Source organism: Bacillus rossius, chromosome 6, assembly GCF_032445375.1.
Source record: "Bacillus rossius redtenbacheri isolate Brsri chromosome 6, Brsri_v3, whole genome shotgun sequence".
Lineage (NCBI taxonomy): Eukaryota > Metazoa > Arthropoda > Insecta > Phasmatodea > Bacillidae > Bacillus > Bacillus rossius.
In genome coordinates this window covers 22,836,714-22,861,421 of record NC_086334.1, presented here as the reverse complement: position 1 = coordinate 22,861,421, position 24,708 = coordinate 22,836,714, and the positions used below count along the sequence as shown (strand labels likewise).

Genomic DNA, 24,708 nt, shown 5'->3' with positions numbered 1-24,708 from the left:
CATTACTTCTGACTTAATCAATAGCAGGCACACTATCGGATTCTAAAATGTTTTATCTTAGCTAGAATGCAATATAACTATGAAATAGTTTAAAGTCAGTATATATATATATATATATATTTAAAACATTTCAAAACATTTCAAAACAGTATGTGATTATGTTTGAATAAAATCACAATTTTCTAAGCCCTGGCCCTTTGTAGCACATTAGTGCACCTTTGTGTGCAATGTCTAAAGTCACATGCCTTGTTAAAAAAAATTAACTATTGGGCATATGGAAGCCAGACTTGTGCGTCAAAAGTTCAATATGTCACTTTTTGATTAATTCTTTGAAAAGCCGAACGTAAGCAATTTTTTGTACAAGTTAAAAACATTTAACTAAAATTTTCGGTGTTGGTCAAAGTAATACATATTCTGAATGAATTATAACTCAGTATTGTATCTCATTTATGAGCTATTTCCCAAAAAGACAATAGGCACAAATGGGTGTAGATCCAGAGGAGGGGGGCACGGGGGTCTGGGCCCCCCTGAAATTAAGAAGCTCCTCTCTGCGGGGGCCTGCTTGCTCTCGCAAAATCGTGACACTGAAATGGGGTTGATAAACATAAACAATATGTTTTATGGAAATCTTTCTGTATATTTTTAAGTTTTCCGCTTATTGCATGCATATACGCCAAAACATGGGCAGTATAAACATACAAGCATCTTATCCAGAAATGACTCGTTTCGGATAAAACCTACGCGTAAAACCCTTGGGCTGGTTGCTACTGTTCACCTTGAGTTGAACATGTAATGGTTGACTTGACTCCTAACTCATAATATTTGGTTCATATCAAAATTTTATTATTTTTGCCATGTGAGGTTTTCTGAAACAGGTGAGTATAGAATATTGCACTTAACTACAAAATTGTATAGAATGTCAACTACAGCAGGAAAACATCAAATCAACAAATAAAATTTATTGTTTGCAAAAGGCACATTCTTAGTACATATTTAGCTGCACTCTTACAGTTCTTTTCAGCAACTCTTGTCCAGCAAGAAAAATGCAAATATCAAACACAACTACAAATATTGTCCTAAACATTACTCAATTTCATTTAAAATATAACACAAATAAATCTTTTAATACAATGTACATATATGTGTTGTGACTTCTTCAGTGAACAACATTACTTTGCAATGAAATACTGTCTACCTGGATAAAATAACTAGAAAATATTCAAACAAAACAATTTAACGAAACAAATACATTTTCTGTTACAGGCAATATTAACAAGCTAAACTTAAACTAGGTATGCCTAAAATAATATATCACACAGTTATCACTCGAAAGCATCAAAAATAATAAAAGTTAAGAGAAAAAAAATGTGAGCGAATCATTCAGTACTTGCCAGTGATGTGTAACATGTAACCTCGTTAACGAACAAATTCACGTGTTCTCAAGTTGTAAATACAATTATAATACAAAACTCGGACACAAAATTTAACACAGAATTCTATAAAATAATTAAGAGTGTGATAAATATACGCAAAATTGTTTTCAACTACATTTCTGGATACAAATTGCACATAGTTTCCACACCCACCGCTAGAATTCACTGCCGGAGCAGCTGCGTCGACTATGGAACCATTTGATTACCAGGCAGAAATTTTAAACTATATAATGAAACTGCTCCAATAAAAGCAAAAAAAAGACTTTAAACAAATTGTTACTATAAGTTTCTGCACATGTTAGATGACTATAAATTTTAACAAAGTATAAAGAATAGTTGTACTATTGTAAAGTTTAAATTTTTACTACCTACGCAAATTCAAGGACATTCATTTCCTAATAAAAGTAATTTATTTTATTTTAAGGAAAATTCAAGGATATCGGCCAGCCTAGTATGAAATAATCCAATAGACTTGATATATGTATTTAATAATATTATAGCAATAAGATAAACAAATATATATTCATATGTATTTGCTTGAAGCATTTGTATGATCTAGTAATCCATTATTAAAAAGAGTACAAAAAATAGTTTTTCCAGTGACGAGGTTTGAACCACATCAAAAATTACCCCTTCAGCTTAGCAACTGTGCGTTCTGCCACAGCACTATCAGGAGTGTTGGGGTTTGGTAAGGAGACTACGTATTATCAACAGTGTAATGCCAGTTTCTTCGGTATTTTAAAACTTGGAATTACTTTTTACAATGATTATTCCAGGGTAGTTTCACAATCATAAAGTTCCATTTGGCACACCAATATGTTTGGTACATACCCTAATGTTTAAGAAAGTGACTATATATGTGTGGTTTATGTTGCTACACATGGGTCCGTCATCTTTGTGTCACATTTCCGTTCATGGACTTCGGTTTCACTTTCACAAAATTACTTCAACCAAATTTCGTATGCCGAGAGCTAAGACGTTAACACATGAAAAAGAGATTTATATTCTATATAATAAAAAATTCAATGTTTACACTAATTTCAAAAAAGATTAGTACCGATTTCAGTAACTGCCAATTCAATCAGTACACCTTTAACAGCTAATAGATGAAAATGCAGTGAAAAGTATGAGCTTTTCTCGAAAGTAAAGTGATCCTGCAGTTAATGCAAAATGGAAGCAACATCAATTTTCATTAAAATGACATTGTGCTACACTGGTGTATGAACTTTAACTTTACCATACAATGTCTGGAAAAGCAGGACTGCAAGGAAACAAACCACTAACGTGTGTGGCATCTGTGTACTGGTCCCACTTAGGCAGAGTTAACATTGTCAATAGGGTGCCTAAGAAGCATTGGCAGCCCTGCCTGATGTGACCTGGCATCCCGGCAACAATCTACAACTGAGACATGCCACAAGGGGAAATGAGTGCGAGGCGTAGCACAGTAAAAACATTAGGATGAAAACAATGCAGAAAAAAAAGTAACAAGCTCTTAATATACCTATCCAAAAAATTGAGGTGTGTGAATGTGTGAGAAGCAAGCACTTGTCTGTCATAGTTGCAGTCAGCAACAAAAGTTTAATATTAAAATTTGATTTTAAACATAAAATAATACAAGTTAAAATATTTTGTTAATTTATTTCTTGTAACAACAAAACAACAATGAAAATTTAATTCTGTCCCTTAGTAATATTAGTTATAATACATCAAGAACTGATCTACTTTAAGTGTATATTATTTTTTAAATAAGACAACAACACATGTTGTGGGACTGATAGTGCATCAGTTAAAAGAGAAATAGTAAACACTCCACCCTCAATTGCCTTTGTACTGATCTTCTGGAAGCCCTGCACAATACACACTTTGCCTTGCGCTACGACTGCGGTTCTATTCATGCCCCAGGCCAGCACATTAGTAATATAGATATGTATTGATATGCATGACTGTACGTAATCTTCTGAAACACCAAATAAAATAAAAAATCAGAGTGGAGTTCTTAACCTCACCAAACCAAAATACTGTGTGAACATGTGTTGAGGAATTTTTTGACTAATAAAAGAACCCAACAAATTTTGAACAAAAGTTTAACAACTTAGATAAAATGTCCTCGTGTTTAAATCAGCATTCCTAATCTAGGGACACGAAAGTTAAGAAAAACGGGGAAAGGAGAGAGAAGGAAAACCAGCTGAAGGTATGCTCAAATTTCACCTAGGATCTGTCAGCATCTGTAAAAGCCTAATAACAAAACACTTTTCTGATAGTTTGTATAGCTCTTTCCATTTCAAAGAGTACCAAACAATCAAACAGCTTGAAAAGGTTAAAAGGATAAAAACATTAAAAACAATTCACACTCTTTCAACTACAACTTTAGAGAGAAAAAACTGGCCCATTCTCTTTTAAATTTCACTGTAAGTACTACGAATTTAAAAATCAATTGAAATACATTACAATAATTACAACACACATTTTAAAAAACAGAGGCCCATCCCATTTTCAACTGGAGTGCACCCATAATGGGAGTGCACCCATAATGAGTGTGCAGTGCATGTGTAAACTAAACCACCATGTTTAACCAAATACCGATATTATTAACACAATGTACACAAAATGTGAAGCCCATAATAACCATAATAGTATTATTCATATTCAAGGAATATATATTAAAACTTAAAAATTTCATCATATTGTGGCTACATCCAATGCATATAGCTGAATTCTCATCTTAGGACCAGAAGCCTGCTCAAAAAATCTCATCTCTATAACCTTTTAAGTAGTGCACTGTACTACAGAACTGTAATTACTAATTACAATTTCGTGGATCCCTTGCTCACATAACTTATGATAGAGAAAGTGGAAGATTGCATTTATAATTCCAACTCGCAGTGAGAAAAATACAATTCAGCTACAGAATAGAAAACCAGGAACCTTGTTATGTTCAAATTAAACTAGACTGGTAAATGGAGAGATTTTTCTACATTTGCTTATAATCGCTGAAAACTAAGGGAGAGCACAAGTGATGAGAAGGATTTGAAGGGAAGATTTTGAGGGAAGGGCAGGGGAGTTGTGGACATTAAAGATAGGTTGTGGAAGAGGAAAGGCGTCTGCTGTCTGCCCGTGCAAGCAATGGACAACTTTTGTTTTTACACTTCCAGGCTTCAAGTCAGTCTTTCAGCTTTGTATATTTACTTTATTACAATGAGACCATTTCTACAGCATTTTATCACTGGAAAGAACTTCTGTCGCCTTCATTCATGCTTATATCGCTAACGCAAACTTCCACTGTCTACACTTATGATTACTAGTCATTCCTCAAAAATGTTTTCAGACGTGTTAAAAGAAGGGGAAAAAAAAGTTACATCTTGCTATACGAGATAAACATACAAGCAAACCACTACCAATATTGTCAATATTATACAGCAAAAATCCCAACTATTAGTAATCACAAACTTGAAAACACTTAAATACACAAAAGCAATTGTAAGTTTATTTTTATTGCAGGAACATATTATTGTCTGTGTTAAATCTGTCATTTTAATAACTATTTGAGAAAAAAAAAAATCATGAGCAGCAAAATAAATTTATTTCGAAATGCAACTTTGCTAAATTCGTTATTTTCAGCCTGACATAGGTGACTAGCAGAGCCATCAAAAGAGGGGTAAAAGGGGAAAATATCCAGGGGCTCATTAGTCTAAGGGGCCTGGCTGGGAAGGAGGAAAAAATTGGCTGAGAAAACATTTCCCCCCTGCTATTTCACTTTTTGGTCTTCCATGTTCCTAAAACACCTGTCACACCAATAACCTAACCGATCAGCACTAATAACATTCAGGTCACACTGAAGTGCTTGCGAAATAGCAGAAATGGAACGTCAAGTACGAGCACAATAGGTTTGCTTGAGCTCAAACACCCCTCCCCTCGGCCACAATGTACATTAGACACTCCCTCTCGTCTACCCTTCTGAAGTAAAGAATGTGATGATGCACCCTATGGAAGGTGTGGGGATATATATTTTTTGACTTATTATTTAATCACTGGTCGGCTGTTATGAGTACTAGTTGTTACGAGAAAGACCTTCTACCATTAAAAATTCTCATAGTTTTAATTGTGAGGTTCCAGTATGGAACATTACAAACATAAATGGGGGGTTCAGAAGCGCAAGGAACGAGGGAGAAATTAAAGGTTAGTGAAAGAGGAATTAGAACCGTGCTTGATTTTGGTGTTAAAGTGACTTCACAGTCACAGAAATACAATTGACCTATTTTTGTTATAATCAAGAAATTGTTAGCTGTTCAAATGAAAGCAGCAATGTTGCAACATTCTTCACATGGTAGTGCCCTGGTGACTGGTAAATACATACTACTGAACACAAAAACTGAGATATGTGGAGAGACTTAACTGTACTACTACTGATAGTTTTAATTTAAGAACAATAATACATTGGTGTATTTAGACCTAAAGAAAGCTGAGGAACCCTGGCTCAATTCATGTTACATACATAACAAACAATCAACTTAAAAAGTTAGCTAAATTTCACCAACTCATTAGTAATACTGTGAGTAAAGATACCCAAATGTCCACCACACAATTAATTATGAATTAGCACTCATCAAAAAGACACATACGTATACACATACATGAGCACCATTTGTGCATTTCAGATAAAAGAAGTAAAATACACTGGAACATTTCTAGATTGCACTAACACAAAAAACTAACAGTAAATATACCTAACAGCCATATAACTATGGCAAAGTAAGCATGAAAAAACACAAGGATCTACCTGTGATGCAATAAAAACCAAATAAAATAGTTACTCTTTCAAGGAATCATACAAGAGTAACAATCTAAATTTTATTTGAAGGATGATTTGGCTCCAAAATTCCCGAACTTCTGAATTTCTCACCAACAAAAAACATGAATCATGTACCCTGTTGAGAGAAAATTGCAATAACTGCGACCAAACCCTGAATTGACAACACCGGAGTTTCTTTAAGTCACCGTAAACGTACTACGGATGGACTGAAACGGGACTACATATGGTTACCATGGTGAACTAGAACATCCACACTAAATGTGTATTATAAAGCCCTGAATGAACAAATCATAACACACCAAACAACAGACATTCACTATGATGAATAATTTATTAAGTGCATAAATGTTTACTAAGGCTCATTTACTTTTGTCATGATCATGGGGGAAAAAAGTGACCAGCTTACATAAATATTGGCCCTTTAAAATTGACTAAAACTTAATACATACTCGTAGAATTGTTTTGTGCTTCATTCACACATTAGCTATAATAGATTAAGTTTACTTACATTCTAGATCATATTTACAAGCAAGTTTGAAATTTCCATTTGAAAATCTGAGATTTGATCCAGTCTATAACTAACTACAAATCTTACTCTACACACAGAAACTGTATTTCATAATCCTAAATACTGTAAAATAACAATGTCCACTAGTCAGTAGTCACTTATGGCTAAAAATTTTACTGCTCTATAGTCATGACAGTTATAATTTAAGTATGCATTATTCAATCAAGGAGGGTATTTCCAGTAATGAATGTCATTCCTCTGCTATAGGAAGTACAGCACTACGAAGCAACGGTAGTGTGTCCACTACCTGGTGGCACGTTCTCATCACTACTCCTGTCCTGTGGTGACAATACAATGGCTATGTCTCCCCCTTCCTTCTCTGGTTGCGTGTCATCAGCTTTCTTCCCTATGCTTTCATCGCTCTCGCAAGCTTCCACCACGTACTGGTTGAAGATGTCACATTTGTCAGCATACACGTGGTGGCCAGCACCTGCTAAAATCTACAATCACACACAACATAAGGGTACCATCCTGTAAAGCACTCTCTTATTTAAAAAAAAATGCCTAAGATACCTTTGTAGTTCATCTCTCAATGATGCTTTAATATCTGTATGAACTTTTATTATAAATAATAACTCCTAGATTAAAAAAAATTAAATATACTTACATTCTTGTTCAAAATACTTTTTGGAAGCTAGTTTCACCGTTTCAAACAAATGAGTCAGTTATTTTTTATTCATAATTGGGAAGAAAGCAGATGCTTCCCGAGCAATCCGATCATGATGTAACCATAAAGAGTAACAATATTTCATTAATTAACTTCAGTAATTGGCATCGCAAAACCTTTCTTCTATGCCCAAAGTGTACACTGCCACACTGAAAACCTCTTGCACCTACCTGGATGTTGATGTAAGAGTTGGGCCTCAGGGCTCGGATAGTCTCACTTGCCGAGCTATCCACCCACGACCGCGACCCGTACAGCAGTGTTATCGGAATGTCTTCACTCAGGGTGTCGATGCGATTCACAATGGGATTCTTGGCCCAGCCGAGGCCGCTCATCATCGAATAGAAAGCCATTTCTCCCCTGGGGGACGAAAACGCAAACTTCAATGAGCATAACTTGAATAAATTTTTCATAGCATTGAAATATGCATTTACAATTATGATATTTAGTTATTTTATGCAGAAAAACCGTTGTACTATATTTTTACTGGTTTTCACTGCTAGGTTATTATTTATGTATATGCATTCTTCAATATTTTATTCACATTGAATATTTTTTCATAACCTATATTTTATGTTTGTGTTTATTTAGAAATTTTGAAATGTTTTTTGTGAACATTATAATTCAGGCCGTCTTATAGCTGGGCTGATCTGAGTTGAAATAATTTAATACCAGTGTACTGCATATTAATTTTTCTTTGGTATTCCCCTTAAAACTATATTGACGTTTGATAATCAGGAAAAATAATTAATCCGGCATGGCTGTTGTCTTGAAATTGCCAAATTAAAGACCATTAACTGTACCTGGCTAAATCAAAAAGGCTTTGGCACAATAAAGTATAAAAAATATGCAGATACATTAGTTTCTTATAACTGTTACAGTAATTCACAACACCAGTGAAAAAATTGCACAAAAACACATGATAATACTACTATTTTGCAGCCAGTTACAGAAATCACTAACAGTTTGAGAATACAAAAATGAAAATTGTAATATAAAAAAATACTATGGCCAAAAGATGACAACTTACGTAGGATTTTGTGCATTGCAGTGGAAGATGTATTTTGGAATAAGGTCATCAGCATCCTCCAAGAAGGGCGTGAACTTCTTGACCAGATCGGGTCGTGCCTTTCCTATCAACCACTGCCCTGAGAAAATTACAAGTACACATTACACCAGGTATTTATTACACAGCATGAATCATTTAATTTTAATGTAGAAAATGGCATTAACCTACTAGAAAATTAATCTTTGGAGTTGATAGTTTCAGAGATGCATTTGCATGAATGGCAGTCGTGAAACACTGTTGTAAAACGATTCTGACGCAAAAAGGATAGAGATTAGGTACTTGGCCAAAGAGATATAAAGAGAGCACTATGCTACATGCTTTGCTAAGCTCGTTTTCGTTCTCCTCTTTGTGCGATGATTCATCCCCCACCCAAAAAATATAACAGAAAGAAATAGATGAACGGAAGAATAAGACATAGGTAGAGTGTTAGCATGTGCTTCTTTCAAAAATAGATATATGTATCCTATACAGTCAGCTGTGAGTGCCTTGAACTTTATCTTTGCTACCAGCGTGCTCGTGTTTCTCCTTGTTCAAAAGCAGAGTAGAGAGAGATGGTGAGACAGTCCCTGTATTTCCTGCATAGATAGTGCTACCTGTCACAAATTTCATATTTCGTTCAGAGATTTGGCACGTTCCAAATGGCAGAATTATTTGAAGAGACTGTGTATCATTTATCACAGGATCAATGTCTACAGGATCATACCATCAGGATCACGGGATTTAATTGGATACGTGATATGTAACAGTTACCCATGCTCCCACTGAAACTGCATAATTATGACCATAATACAGCATAGCCAACATATGGATTTGCTCTATTACAAGTTTTTGGAAACGGAAATAAAAACGGTACTCTTCAGCACCTCGAAGAGCCAAATGGAACATTAAACGACTAAAGCAAGAGAGATTGACGCAGTTTTGATACCTAGTGGACCAGCAGCACGGACGGGCCACAGGGGCTTGCTGGACAACTGGACCACGTACACGATTCCTCGGACCCACAGAGGCATCCTGGTGTTCAGGTCTGCTGGCCGCTCAGGAAAGCCCCAGGGGTCTGCCAGCACCAAATGCTTCACCCTGGAAAAAAACACAACGCTCGTGCAAGACTAATGAATGAATTTAGGCGCTACAAATCCTGGGCGCCCGGCCACCATGATGCCTACCTAACCTTTCCTTGCTGGTGACTTAACTTCTGCCAAGATACCAAGATATAGCTACATACTGTAATGGTTTTGAAAACATTAGCAAATTCTGTTGTTACCAAGTCTTGTTCGTATTAACGTTGTTCGCATTGATCGATAACCAGTATCCCCCATGGCAGACTCAACTCACCGTGAATGTGCACCAGTTATGTCCCAAATGCTTAGCAACAACCACATTACAACTAGACATCACTGCAACCTGAAAACATATGAGCGTGGTGAATGAGGCATTGCACTGGTGCTGTACTGTTTAATTGCCCTTTTCGCAAGATGAAATAAATCATCGAAATGAGCAACTGTAGCAGGCTCGTAGGTTTTGCATCTGGCTTCTAAACTTTCAAAGATTTTGAAGAGGCCTAGCTTTACATCTTATAAGACGATGAGGGATGACGAGATGAGATTGGAGCATTGATGAAATGAGAACCGGAGTACCTCGAGAAAACTCACCGGCTCACTGCAACGTCTGGCACGTTTCCCACTTACGAAAAATTCAGGTTTGACTTTACCTAGAATCTAATTCTCAACCACACTTGCCCCACTTTCAAATGCCTTACTGGTGAGAATAATTAAACTAATTTATTGCAGCATGTCGTAATAAAGTCAGGAAGCACACCTGTCTGGGTAATGGAGAGCATACGACGCAGCTAGGAATCCTCCCATGCTGTGTCCCAGTAAGATGACCTTGTCCAAGTTCATCTCCCGCCTCCATTCGTCCACCGACTGAACCAGTTGGGTCTCTGCTTCTAACGCATCGTTGCTAAAAGAAGGGCGAGAGCTGCGGCCAAAACCTGCAACATATGGCTCTTAAGCACTACACCACATTCCAAAAAAAAAAAAAAAAATAAAAAAAAAAATAAGATTGATATTTGGGGATTTTTACCAAGAATATCGATGGCATACACAGGCCTGTGTGCTGCCAGGGCATCCAAATTGAGACACCACAAAGCAACGCCTGAGGCAAACCCATGCAGGAGGAGAATGGGTGTCTTCTTGGAGTCTGTGTTCAGGGCAACTGTCCATATCTTGTCAGCTTTCCCCACCACAGGGCCAATATCCACAAAAAAACCTCTGTACGCTGTCTTCAAACCTAGGCATTTAAAATAAATTAATTCAAGGTGACATCTACGTACAATCATTTAAAAATGATGGTGTGTGTAACTTCTGGGCATACTCACTGGATAGAATCTGCTTCTCAATAGCTCTCAGCATAACAGTAGAGCAGGGTGACCAACCAAACCAGCTCCACGGCCAGCTACCACTAAAATAAAATAAGAATTCTTATTTGGGATTCGGTTTTCATGCAAAAATGCTAAAAGTTCTGTATCATGTATCCAAGTTTATCCCTTGATGCTAATGGCATGTTCATGTATATTTTGATCCTGTGGTACATGATGGCATCAAAAGATCCTGAACATAAAAAAAATTGTGATTTAACAACAATGAATTAAGGTCTTAAGTTAAATAAAAAGGAAAAAACTATTTTATTCAACTTATGCTTATTATTCATTGTTATATGACAAGTTTTTTGTGCAGGATCTTTCGACACACTAAATTAAAACAGCAAGAAACATGTACCACAGGATCAATATTTACAGGATTATGCTTTAGGATCAAGTGATACATTTGGACATGTGATATGGAACAATTATCACAAAAAGAATATCACAAAGTATATGCTTCTCTCCAGACAAATAAAAATGACAACGATGCAGCAATATGAATGACTGGTGAATGAATTAGATCTTTAAGTCTCATTGTCATAGAGATAATTAAAAATGATGGGATAAGAATGAGCATTAATGAGCAATGTAAATGGCAATATTTCGAGTTATCTCACAGGTTCATTGCAACGTCCATCACATTTCCAACTTGCAAAAAAAAAAATTTCAATGTTCGACACCGCCGGGAATCGAACCCGGGTAGTCTTGGTGGTGTAAAAGTATGAAGCTGGTTACGAAAATGTTATAATTCAGCAAGATGAGTCCTAGATTCTACAGCAGACGGACCACAGTATTATTAAGAATTAAATTACTAATAATATAAAGTACAGCGAGAAGTGACAAAGAAATCAACATTCACCAAACAGAAGCAAACCCTAGGATCAAATTTTTTACAATAGTAATTAAAATAAATTACACAACACAGTGCGTCATACCTGTTATTTTGAACAAGCTCTGTGTCAGCCATTTACGAATACGAGCTGTTAAGTCAGATTAAAACTATCAAGAAACAAACAAAGGCACCACATTTAGAACTTGGCGCGATGCCTGAAATATAGAAGTCTGACGGAGAACTATCTTGCACTAATACCATACATGATAAAACATATCTGAAGATTAAAAAAAAAGTAGCATATCACTTCAATATCATATGTGACTAAGCGAATTAAAATTGTACTGTCACAGCAAACAAACCAAAGATATAGTTTGACCTTTAATTCTGTCACTACATGTCAACTGGATAATCGCCTTGACTGCACCTTGACATAAACCTTGAATTTTACATAACAATCAGTTTAACTAACATAATAGCATATACGTTTAAAAATTTCTCAAAAAAGAATATTTAAAATATTTCTGACTTTTTAAATTTTTAAATCAAATTTGTACATCGTTTGTAAAAAAAAAATATATAAGAATTTTTAGTTCTTAAAGTTTTTTTGAAAAATAGACGGCATGGGAATGTAATATGTAATGGAGATATTTAGCGTCTAATGTTTGTGATATGTTCTGTTCCCGCGCTTTTGCATTGACAAAACTTTTTTGTATTTATTTGTGTGTAAGTGTATGTGATTTAAGTAAGTGTTCAGTCGTTTAGGTTTTCGTTGTAGATTAATGTAACTAAAGTATTGTTACAATAGTTAAACTGTAAGTATACCAGGCCAGACAGTATTTGATTATATATTTTAAGCTATAGTTTTAAAAGAAAAATATCAATGATAACATGTGTGGATAAAAAACAAATGTTAAATTATGACATAATGAAAAGATTTTTGGAATAAGATGCTGCAATAGCGATTTTCAAGCAGCATCCTGTGACCATGAGTGAACCATTATAAGTAAGAGCAGCTATGGGTTGAAGGGGGTGTTGAAAAGATAAACAAAATGTAGACAAGGTTGGTAAGGAGCAATGAGTAGAAGAGACATCTGAGGAGACATGAGTCAAGGAATATATGTGGGCTGGCCGACTGGGGTCTTGGTTAAATTTTGGAAGTCACTGTTCATTTATAAATAGATTCTGTAAAGGGCAATTTTTGAGTAAGGGAGTAGTTTAGCTCCCTAAACCATAACATAACCACCCCTACATTACAAGCGTGGGAATATGAAGGTTTTGGGTGGAGAGCATTCACGTGGTTGTTTTGCCCAAAAAAATGTTTAATTCCTAACTAACTTTTGGGTATCATATTCTGCCTAGGGAACAAAAAAAGTCAATTGGGTTTAGATGTTGTGAGTAAGGAGGGTGGTCAAGCAGTTCAAACTGCATATCGTAGATTTTTTACTAATGACAAACACTGAGGTGTGAGCTAGTCCATTGACTTGGTGAAACAAAATTGTTTGTTTCTGCAAATGTGACCTTTTTCTGCCATCTCTGGCTTTAGCTTGTCAAGTAATAATTAAGACAAAGCCATTACTATCCTAGAAAACAGTCACCACCAATTTCCTGTCCAAAGGACCAGTCAGCCTTTTTTTTTAGCTGTTTCTCCCTTCACAGTTTTTGTGTCACAAATTTTCATCACTCAAGCTGGTATGGCCATTGTGGTAAATGGTGGCGCAGAGACTGAGTACACAGCGTCCAACTCATCTTAAATTTTCATAGGCGTATTGCCTTTCAAAAACAAATGTACAATGACAGCTCGATATTCAATTTTCCATTTTCACAAAAATATGTGCATCGACTCAGACAAACAATTGTTAAAAACAAATGCACGTCCAAAATGCCTGAAAAGTCCAGAGAGTACATTCCAAAAGCATTAGCAAACAAATACATTCTCCAAATATGGTTGATGAGTATTGTAATTTTCATATTGAGGTTGACCTGATGAAAAATTTTCGGGTAAATTGTTCCAAAAATACTTATTCTGTAAAGACTACCTATTATGGTCATGTGTTTTATGTTTGTGGGGGTTTGTAATGACAAGCTGTGTGTGCTGCGCTCAGCGGCAGGATGCGTCCGGTGCTAGGGCTCAAAGGCCTTGGTGTGGGCGCAGGTAAAGGAGTGCCATGCCGACCCCTCAGAAGACGGGTGGTACGCCCCAGGGGCGCCGGTCACGGGCAGGGACGCCCACCAGCGCTGCCCCCAGCTCCCCCGCGTCTCAAGGTGGGCGGCGGCGGAGGCCCGGGACTCCCTCGCAGAGACGGTCGGTGCCGTCCACCCCGTCCAGGCCCTCCCGGCCCTCCACTCCGGCGGTCCCTGCGGCCGGCCCCATCATCGAGGAGTCGGACCAGCTGTCGCCAGTCATCAACATCAACCCCACCAGCCCGTTCGTTCCCGGTGAGGGCTCCGTCCCGTCCCGTCCAGTCTTGTGGCTAGATCAAGGAAATTGTATTCAGACCAGGCGTGCTTGCAGTCGTGGTTTCAGGCAACTGTTTGATAACCTGATAAAGGTTTACCCGACTTGTAAGCCGGCCGTCCTTATTATTATACCATTGTTATGATTTGGGAGCCAGTTTAGTAATTTTTTTTTTGAAAACCATATTTTTTTTGATAGCATTATCTCACTTTTTTCTTCAAAAGTGAAAACAAGGCTTTTAACCAGTAGTTATTTAAAAAAAAAGTATTGTCATTAATAGTTTTACAAAAATATTGAAGAGAAAAGAACTAATTTGAGCATACAAATTCTGTTTTCTTGTTCGCAAGGATTTGCTATTAGACTTTTGATGTTCTTTATGGTGATACATTTTTGGTCCATCTTCTTCACAGTTTAATTTTATGTCAGACTGGCAAATGTCCGGCATGCATTGCAATGCTTCATTCTTTTTATTTTTATTTTTTTAAATTTCTTTGAAGGAGGTACACACACACAAAGCATCTCTCTATCTCTTTCTACCTAATTCTCTCTCTCTCTTTTTATATATCTCTATGTATCTACCTCTCTCTCTTTATATATCTCTATGTATCTCCTCTCTCTCACTCTCTCTCTCTCTCTCTCTCTCAAACCTCTACATATCTCCTCTCTCTCACTCTCTCTCTCTCTCTCTCTCTCTCAAACCTCTACATACCTATATCTAGGGACAGGAAAATATGGTTTTATATTTTTGTTAATTTTGTTTTAAAAATTAAGGATTTCGGTGTTTTGTGGTTTTATAAAAAAAAGCCCATAAATGACTAGGTTACTCCCAAAAAAGCCTTTAAAACTTAAATATTTCCCATCATTAATTTCTGTAGTCAATTAAATTCAAAAATTATATATTTTTTAATAAAATACCTTTATGCATTAAGCATAAACTACAATAATTATTATTGACGATCACGATAACCTCTAAAATGAACAAAATAATATACATTAATTAATATCGTAGAACTCCTATATGATCCATTTAACTGTTCTGCACTTCACTCATGGAGTCATTGACCATTAATTAAAAAAAGCCATTGTCAAGATTTGCTCAAGCAAAACCATACAAAGGCTGAACTGCTCGATTTATCCAGTGCTTAGCAACTGTAGTTTTGTCTCTATACCATTTAGTTTACAGCACAGGATGTGTGCTGTTGCATAAGAAGAACCTTCAAGAAAAGTTATTAGCTCTTCAATTGGCTTGCAGTATTCTGAAACAAATTTAGCCTCAACTTTGATTTGTAGCAGTTCTGCAGAGCTCCTCTCCTTTAGCCAAGTAATACCGCTGTTTTATAGTCTGGTGTATTACCAGATGATGCAAAGAACTCAATGATGTCAAATAGCTGCTAATGTAAACTACTGAACGGAACCACAAATTCCACCTCGTTAAAACTGGCTCATGGAACACCTTTACTTTTCCACTGGACATTCCATACTTTAAAGGATACAAATATATTTACCTTCAAACTCTTTCTTAATGTCATTTTCAATTTTTTCGCCTAATTTGGGGATATATGTTCTACGAAGGGAACTAGCGGAAGGAATATCCCCACCTCCTTTAACATTTTTGTTTATCCAGTCACGGAATTTACTGTCGTCTAACTTTTCAAGTGGTATGTTCGCCGAAATAAATGCTTCTGTGGTTTCCAAAATGAAATTTTAAGGCGTTTGTTGCTAGTACCGGGACTACCTAACATTACTTTAATGTGATGTTTGCCTTGCACATGTTTGACAACAGTGTCACGTCTTTCATAAATAATTGTTTATGAACGTAAACACGAATTTGACGTATCAATTTTATTCCGTGCAGTAAATTCTGGATTGATCACTAAATCGATGTATCGAAAAGTGTTACAAATGCGCAAATGTATGGTTAATATTCCAATATCTGTGTATTTTGGAACCAAACGTTCCACTGCGATTTAAAAATTTTAATTAATTTTATTTCACTTGGGTATCTGTTTTTAAACATTCAATCTCGTTATTTACGTAACGTTTTTGGTAGTTTAGAATACGTGCTCACTGGAGCATTGCTAGCAACACAATTGTCAATCAGTCTGGCTATATACAGATTCGCTGGCCATAATCTTGACTGAAGCCATCAGCCATGATGGCCGCCGTATTTACATTTCAATTGCCGAAACAAAATATTTTTATGTTCTTAGTATGCCCAATGTTGTATTATTTACTTAAACATAAATTATTGGCTAGTTTGCATAATTCGTTTGTTGGCTGACGTAGTTTTTTTTATTTGTTCCCTCGCGAAATGATCTACCAAGGTAATGTATACAACCAATTTTCGTAGTTTTTCGCGAGAAAGGCAATTGTTCACGTTTTGTTGTTGTTTACCACAATATTCGCATGATTTCGCGAAAATTCGCGTAAAAATCATTACACCATTTTTTCCCGTCTCTACCTATATCTATATATATCTACACTATAGCAATGGAAATATTAAAAATCTATGTTTTTACATAGGTACCTATATTTTTATCTATCTTTTTACCTGTCACAGGTGTAACATAAGTACATATATAAATACATGTGTGTATTTGAATGCATCGTTGTGCCAAAATTTGTAAGCAATCTGTGATAATCTTTCGGAAATTTAAGATTTTGTATGAATGAACATTTACATTTTTAATTTATATAGATATATTACTCTCAGTACATGCTGATCTTGTTGCAGTGCATTGCCAGGTCGACCCGTGCTGACTGGTCTGAGGTTGTTGGTTGGTCTGCGCAGGGATGAGCGAGATAGATTTGAGCTCTCCGCTGAACTACGGCACCCCGAGCTCCCTGGGTTCGGTCAGGACCCACCGCTCTGGCGTCAGGGAGACTCCGATCCGCCTGCGGCCGGACATAAGGGTGGACCGGCGCGTCCGTCAAGTCAACCTCAACTCCGACGTAAGACCATTCGACGAATTTTTTTTTATTACGTACGTTTAATCTTGGCTGAAAAATAAAAGACAGAATCTATTTTTAATGACAAAATTTGCAATTTTTATGAAACCATAAAAGAAGATTTAATTAGAAGGTCGTTTTAAAAGTCCTGAAGTTGGTTGACCGGGATATGCCTGGACGTGAAGATGTGGTGACTTGTTTGGCCGCAGCCGGACGGCGGGGAGGGGCCCCGGGAGCAGAGCTCCGAGCCGGACAGCGTGCAGGGCCCGCAGCTGGTGATCTGGGGCACGGACGTGGTGGTGAACCGCTGCAAGGACAAGTTCAAGCGCTTCGTCAGCAGCTTCGTGGACTCGGCGGTGGAGGAGGACGAGCGGGTGGAGGCCATGCAGGTTGACGAGCCCCTGTACCTCCAGCACCTGGAGGGGGTGAGTCCTGAGTCGCCACGGAGACAAGCCCGTGTGCTTTCTACCTTCTCCGTTTCAGGTCGTTCTCCTGCCCTTTGAGGCACACAGAAATGTATTAAAAATAAATTAGAATCTATTGTGTAACTTTTTCAAGGACAAAATTAAAGCAGCTAATTGTTGCTTGTTCTTGTTAGGATCGCCAGATAGCAACACAAGGCTTACTCACGCGAGGTAGGTATTTCGGCAATAACAACTGGAACATTGCAAATAGTAACATATTTATAAATACCACTATGAAACAAAGGGTTTAAGGCAACAGTCAGTGTTGTTGGTATTATTTAGGGCGATCCCGACGACCGATATTCGGTTCTCGGCCGACACCCAAGGTAACGGCAGAGGTGTCGGAAACAATACGCTCAGAACTTTAAATGTTCTCTCTTAAATACTTGCTATAATTGTTAGTTACAGTTTTAATAATATTTTGTTGCTATTTAATTTTTTTTTAGCTACATTTCTTTTTAAAGACAAATCATTCAAAAATAATTATTACTTAGGCATGCACTGTTTAACAAGTAAATTGAAATAAAGATGTTTTTACCTGATAAATACGTGATGCACAATTTTCAATAAAATTGCTTTCAATATGCAGGAGGCATCATTTTATGCAGAGGGTATTGGAAAGCTGGTGCATCGGTACGACAAATGCCTCAATCTGTACGGTGATTATGTGGAAAAATAGAGTAAAGATGTACGTTTCTTTTGACATTAAAATAATTTCCCAATTCATTCCCGTTTTTTTATTACAGCCAATCGGAGGTTGAAAAAAAAATAACCCTCGTATGGATCACCACAACCGTCGGTGCTATAGCAGGCAGAACAGCCACAAATGTCTAACACACGAGGGCAAGAGTACCACACAACAGATACAAACACATTAATACAGAATACAAACAAAATAACATAAATAGACAAGATATCACATTAATTACTTATTGCTAAAAAAATAACAGACAAGAACATAAAGCTCAGCATGATATACAAAATTAAATAACCATAACATTAAAAAAACTAAAATTATGAATGTTTCTGTGAACAGTTGATATATTTTGTATTGTAATTTATTTTTCCCATCACCTTTATAAATACAAATAAACGTGTTGTATAAAAAATAGTTTTAATAAATTTCTTTGTAACGGTTGCACATGTCCTGAAATTGTTTCGCCTGGTATTTGTAGATATTGCGTATTGACTCGGTATTGGTGTTAACCTCAGTTTCTGTATATGTATGCCTTGATATTAAGAAGAGTTTATTCTGTCGCAGATCCACGACTTGGAAGAGCCGTTCCTAAACGTCAACTGTGCCCACCTGGAGAGGTTCGATGCCGGGCTGTACCGCCAGCTGATATGCTACCCGCAGGAAGTCATCCCCACCTTCGACATGGCCGTCAACGAGATCTTCTTCGACCGCTACCCCGCGGCCGTGCTGTCCCACCAGATACAAGTGCGGCCGTTCAACGCTCAGAAGACTCGGGACATGAGGGGACTCAATCCGGAAGGTGAATATTTGTGTTCCACTGCAGGAATCTTTCACCAGAAGATTTTGTTCCAATTGAATTATTTTTTGATAAAAGAATGTTTTTGATTCCAGCTTCAACATTTCATTTTGTCAGGGATGTAAATGGATGAGTAATGTGTGTGCTTGAGTATATTTTTATATGAGTAAACCCAGAAAAATACTTTTAAAAATTTTAAAAGAAAAAAAAAAATACACAAGCTGTTTATCTATTTTTTTATTTTTAATGTTTTATCATTTTATGTATGATTATTAACTAATAAGTTTGAATTCAAAATTGCTGTATTGTAATTTTGGAATTCAACTCCATAAAATTTTAGCACAATTCTCATTATGCCTTTGACTAATTAATGAACTCAACATTCAAGTACCTATAGCCTTAAATTACAGAAAAATTGGAGTAAGATTGCTTACAGAACTATAATCAGTTAAATAGACAAATATTGGTGACACGTGAATGAATGAAATATTTTACTTTTATCATGGCTGTCTTTTAAGTGTCGGTTGAAAACAATTGTACATAATCAGAAATCAAAAAAAAATTAGGAATATCGGCCAATACCTATACTAAAACTACATCAGTACACCACTAAATCAAATTCCTAATATCGGAATTTTGGAATTGGCCCAGCACTGCTAGTAAAAATGTGTACTCTACATATTCAAAGTTTAAAAAATGTTGTAAATATAGTGAGGAAATGTTTTATATTCTAATAAGCACAGTTTGTTTGATGTTGGCCTTGGGATTGTTGCAGACATTGACCAGCTGATCACAATAAGCGGCATGGTGATCAACACGTCGAGCATAATCCCGGAGATGCGAGAGGCGTTCTTCAAGTGCGTGGTGTGTGCGTTCACGACGACGGCGGAGCTGGACCGGGGGCGCATATCGGAGCCGACGCTCTGCCCCAACTGCAACACCAACCACTGCTTCGCGCTGGTGCACAACCGCTCGCAGTTCACCGACCGGCAGGTGGTGAAGCTGCAGGAGTCGCCAGGTGAGTGGGAGCACCGGTGTGTGACCAGCCGTCCGCTTTGCGTGGCAATACAAAAATTAAATATACATCTCGTATTTGCACATCTGCTGCTATTTAGTGAAATAGTGAGATGGCTTCTTTTTTTTTTACAAGAGACTACCTCATATCTTATGTTTATATACCTGGTTTTAAGCTGCTTTTTTGTAGTACGTGAGGTGACACTTAAAAATGCTGTTATTTTGAAAGTGGAGGAAAAATTAGTTTCCCAGAAAAGTCTGAAATAGTGTGAGAAATAAAACAATTTACCGGTCTGGCCATTTTTTATGCTTTGAATTTTAGTAATTTTCTTGTTTAAACTAAGAACTAGTATTAAAATGGTACGAAATACATCTTACATTCTGTTTAATGAACATTTTTGTCTGTCCTGTTTACATTTGATTTAGTTGATTTTTCAACATCTATAAACGTATTTCATTTTGTATTTTTTGCCCCGTTTAAGGACAGTAGGAGTTGGTGTGCTGATTCTATTTCAAATGAACACTTAATTTGGGTTATTTAGGAATCATGATATTAAAATAAAATGTTAATGATCTATAGGATAGGTGAAATCATGACTGAAAAGAATTACAGCCTTTGATCCTGCAGTGCATTGAAGAGTATCTGAAAATGTTTGTATTATAAGTGTTTTTTTTTATTTAGTACCTACTATGTGTCTGCCTTAATTCTGCAGTAAGTTATGTTAGTGTGAATATAATGATTGGTTATAGAAATTATCATGACTAGATTAGGGACATAATTTTTTCAAGAAATTTTTGGCATTGAAAATATAATTGATTCATTAGTAATGTATTAACAATTTGTTTATTTTTTATACATAGTTTAAGAACCATCTCATAGAAAATTAGTAGGCTTGTGTAGCATTTTGGGATATTTGGGATCATATTCGAGATTCTGTAACCTTAGATAAGTACATAATCGCAAATGGATTCAGATCCCTACCAGTGTAAATGTTTAATTGATTATGTGCACTTGCATTTACGGACAGGTAAGATCTGTGCAAGTGAAATGGATGTTTTGGTTGGTTTGGCGAGGAGATACATTGCTCAGTTACGCACAGAGTCTTGAGGTGACTGGACTCCGAGCCGCTTGAAAGCCGACTCGTGCTCGCATGCTGGGTGTCGGGGTGGAACCAGCCGGAGGGGGGATGGGGGAGGTGCGTAACGGCGCGCGTGTTCCAGACGACATGGCGGCGGGCCAGTCGCCCCACACGGTGTCGGTGTTCGCCCACAACGACCTGGTGGACACTGTCCACGCGGGGGACCGCGTCACCGTGACGGGCATCTACCGCGCGGTGCCCACCCAGGTGAACCCGCGCATGAGGAGCGTGCGGTCCGTCTACCGGACCCACATCGACGCCGTCCACTTCCGCAAGGTGGACAGCAGGCGGCTGTACGAGCAGCAGGAGGGGTGAGCACCGTGTCCTCCGTCGTCCTTCCGCTGGCGAATACAGTGAAGGGTCTTTCATTCCGCTGTTTGGGACCACTGCATGCTGGATTAGCTATTTTGCCGGATTATCAAAACGCCATGTATTTAGTTTTTACTGTAATTCCAAACAGAAGTTTATGTACAGTATAATGGTATTTAAAACAAATTGTATCAAACTGCTCTACAGCGAGGAAAAAATACGTAATGATCTATGGATTCTATGGTTTTAAAAAAATCTTTCCCGAAATGTACGCGTGAAATTTTTCACAACAAGGAACTCTGTACTATTGAAACCGACAGTAACGATAAACTGAGTGAACTCTAAACGCCAGCAGTGCAGTAATATGTCCTGCCAGCCATCATCAATGGCTGGAACCCAGTCCTCAAAAACCTCGACACTAGCAGCTGATTTAACGAATTTTCCGAACCGTAGAATGCCAGATCAGAGACCATTCACTGCCCTCGGCCAGACTACACCACACTGGGGGGGTTGTGGTGGTCGCCTCCTGCCTGGGCGATTTGAGTTTGGTTCCTGGCAGTGGCCAAACCAAAAATTTTCGTAAGTGGGAAACACGGTGGATTTTTAATTTGACTGATTGGTTTTATTGATTTCACCCTGCACATTAATTTCATGAGTACTCCATTTGTACATAATCACACCTCCATTGTCTGTAATGAAATGAACCTGATGCTGACGTTCATGGGTAGTTAAGTTGTGTCTACTTTGAGAATCCAAGAGTCCACTGCATACAAGACAGTGGTATGTAATTTGTTAAAGTTTGTCAGTCATTGAGTACCCATATTTTACTATACTTTTCATGCCCTGTTTTAACTGGTATGTTGTGCTGTGTGCCCACATACGTTTCCTTTAGAATAATAATTTTTCCTATACTTCTCCCCCCCTTTTTTTTTTGGTTTTAATTTCTTTTCTTTCTTTCCCAGTCTGTCATTTTTATTTTTTTTAATTTTTATACGTGTGTGTGTGTGTAATGGTAATTTGATTGTGTTTTGATTAAACATATTTGTTTTGTGTGTTTGTCTTTGTAGGAAAGTCCACAAATTTGCCCCAGAAAGAATAGAGTTGCTAAAGTTGTTGTCGCAAAAAGAGGATATTTATGAAAGGTTGGCTCGTGCTGTAGCCCCATCCATTTATGAAAATGAAGACATCAAGAAGGGCATTCTCCTGCAACTGTTTGGTGGGACCAAAAAGAATTTCACCAGTGCTGGGAGAGTTAACTTTAGGTAAGCGTACATAATTATACATAATTATTTTAACTAAGTAAATGCTGTATTTATCCTAATATTAGGATCATAATTAAAAATATTTGTTGATGAAAATAAGCCTCATACCAAACTTTTGATAATAGAACTTTAATCCATATACGTATTTGTTTTCTATTAAATGTTGTTTTGGGCATAATTATAGAAAATCATAAATTGTCTTTAAGGTTTTCGGCAAAATAAGTAGCATTCCCAGTACTGACATGTGGCATGTGTTATTATATGTATATTATATATTATAATCCTATTACATTCCTAATATTTATCTATACATGATACCCAAACTTTGGTTATGACGTTGCAACTTCGGTTTGTATTTTTACTTTTATAGTTATTAATTACTCATATAAAGTAAAAATTCGTGGATTTCATCAAAATTGTTACAACTGGTTTTCATGATGGTTTCATATAATAAACGTAATTGGCTGATCCAGTTCTCAATACATATTGCAAAGTGGCATAGGTTTCAGCCCTTTTGGGTTTGTGACAGTGTTTGCACAGTGTGACGAGAATGTAATGGAAACTGCTGGTAGCCGAGAGCAAGGTATCCATTGGTCATGAAAGAGTCCCAAAATAAACAGTAATGATGCTGGAGGTTGGGAAATTCAATTTCCAGCAGCCTTTTGCTAACTTGAGAAAAAATTTTTTAATGCCTTACTTCCCTTTTTATATTTGTATATTAAACATAACTACATGGAGACTGTCCCTTTGAATCGGGTGGAAAATAACCTCGGAAGAGGTTTTAGCATTCTGACACAAAATTGGGCACATTCCTTAAAATAGTAGATCTATTTGAAATAATGTATATTTTCATTATTATCTACAAATAATGACACTGTGATAGGAAAAGGATGTAAGGATATTTTATAAAGAAGGTCATGAAAAAAAGAAGTGAAATTGGCTAGAACAGTTATTCCTAGACATCCTGGGGAGTGAATTGATTTCAGCATTTATTCGCAGACTTCCTGGGGAGTGCTTGTGGCTGAGTAGTTGTTCGTGGATGTCTCGAGAATCGAGAGAGTGAATACGACTGAGCAGTTGTTCATATATAAATCCCTGGGGATCGAAAAGGGTCAGCCAGTTATTCGTAGATGTCCTGGGGAGTGAATTGATTTCGGCATTTATTCGTAGACTTACTGGGGGAGTGCCTGTGGCTGAGTAGTTGTTCGTGGATGTCTCGAGAGTCGAGAGAGTGAATACGACTGAGCAGTTGTTCATATATAAATCCCTGGGGATCGAAAAGGGTCAGCCAGTTATTCGTAGATGTCCTGGGGAGTGAATTGATTTCGGCATTTATTCGTAGACTTACTGGGGGAGTGCCTGTGGCTGAGTAGTTGTTCGTGGATGTCTCGAGAGTCGAGAGAGTGAATACGGCTGAGCAGTTGTTCATATATAAATCCTGGGGATCGAAAAGGGTCAGCCAGTTATTCGTATACTTTCTGGTGAGTGAATTGATTTCAGCATTTATTCGCAGACTTCCTGGGGAGTGCCTGTGGCTGAGTAGTTGTTCGTGGATGTCTCGAGAATCGAGAGAGTGAATACGGCTGAGCAGTTGTTCATATATAAATCCCTGGGGATCGAAAAGGGTCAGCCAGTTATTCGTAGATGTCCTGGGGAGTGAATTGATTTCAGCATTTATTCGTAGACTTTCTGGGGGAGTGCCTGTGGCTGAGTAGTTGTTCGTGGATGTCTCGAGGATCGAGAGTGAATACGGCTGAGCAGTTGTTCGTATATGAATCCCTGGGGATCGCTAAGGGTCGGCCAGTTACTCTGGGGAATGAAC

The 24,708-nt window shown here is 37.3% G+C and overlaps 2 protein-coding genes across 5 annotated transcripts in view; one reads left to right on the top strand and one right to left on the bottom strand.

Moving 5' to 3' along the window:
* Positions 1 to 944: 944 nt before the first annotated feature.
* Positions 945 to 12,253, bottom strand: LOC134532853 ((Lyso)-N-acylphosphatidylethanolamine lipase). Of its 2 annotated transcripts, none has more exons than XM_063369844.1 (8): positions 11,902 to 12,253; positions 10,922 to 11,004; positions 10,627 to 10,833; positions 10,360 to 10,534; positions 9,470 to 9,621; positions 8,506 to 8,623; positions 7,649 to 7,835; positions 945 to 7,251 (listed from the first exon to the last, which is right to left on the bottom strand). In XM_063369844.1, the coding sequence occupies exons 1-8, from the start codon at positions 11,931 to 11,933 to the stop codon at positions 7,030 to 7,032; spliced, it is 1,176 nt and encodes a 391-aa protein (XP_063225914.1). In that variant the 5' UTR covers positions 11,934 to 12,253; the 3' UTR covers positions 945 to 7,029. The 2 variants fall into 2 exon arrangements, with proteins under 2 accessions (XP_063225914.1, XP_063225915.1); XM_063369845.1 differs by having other exon boundaries at positions 12,178 to 12,220.
* LOC134532851 (DNA replication licensing factor MCM4) overlaps positions 8,532 to 24,708 on the top strand; it is a 28,323-nt gene continuing 12,146 nt past the window's right edge. The window contains exons 1-8 of one of the 3 annotated variants that reach the window (XM_063369838.1): positions 8,532 to 8,654; positions 13,954 to 14,237; positions 17,048 to 17,208; positions 17,415 to 17,630; positions 18,931 to 19,165; positions 19,938 to 20,180; positions 21,398 to 21,626; positions 22,692 to 22,886. In XM_063369838.1, the coding sequence (XP_063225908.1) occupies positions 13,967 to 14,237; positions 17,048 to 17,208; positions 17,415 to 17,630; positions 18,931 to 19,165; positions 19,938 to 20,180; positions 21,398 to 21,626; positions 22,692 to 22,886 (1,550 nt within the window). In that variant the 5' untranslated portion in view covers positions 8,532 to 8,654; positions 13,954 to 13,966. Of the gene's footprint in view, positions 8,655 to 12,472; positions 12,614 to 13,953; positions 14,238 to 17,047; positions 17,209 to 17,414; positions 17,631 to 18,930; positions 19,166 to 19,937; positions 20,181 to 21,397; positions 21,627 to 22,691; positions 22,887 to 24,708 lie in introns of those variants that run through there. The other 2 variants (XM_063369839.1, XM_063369840.1) reach the window with 2 other exon arrangements.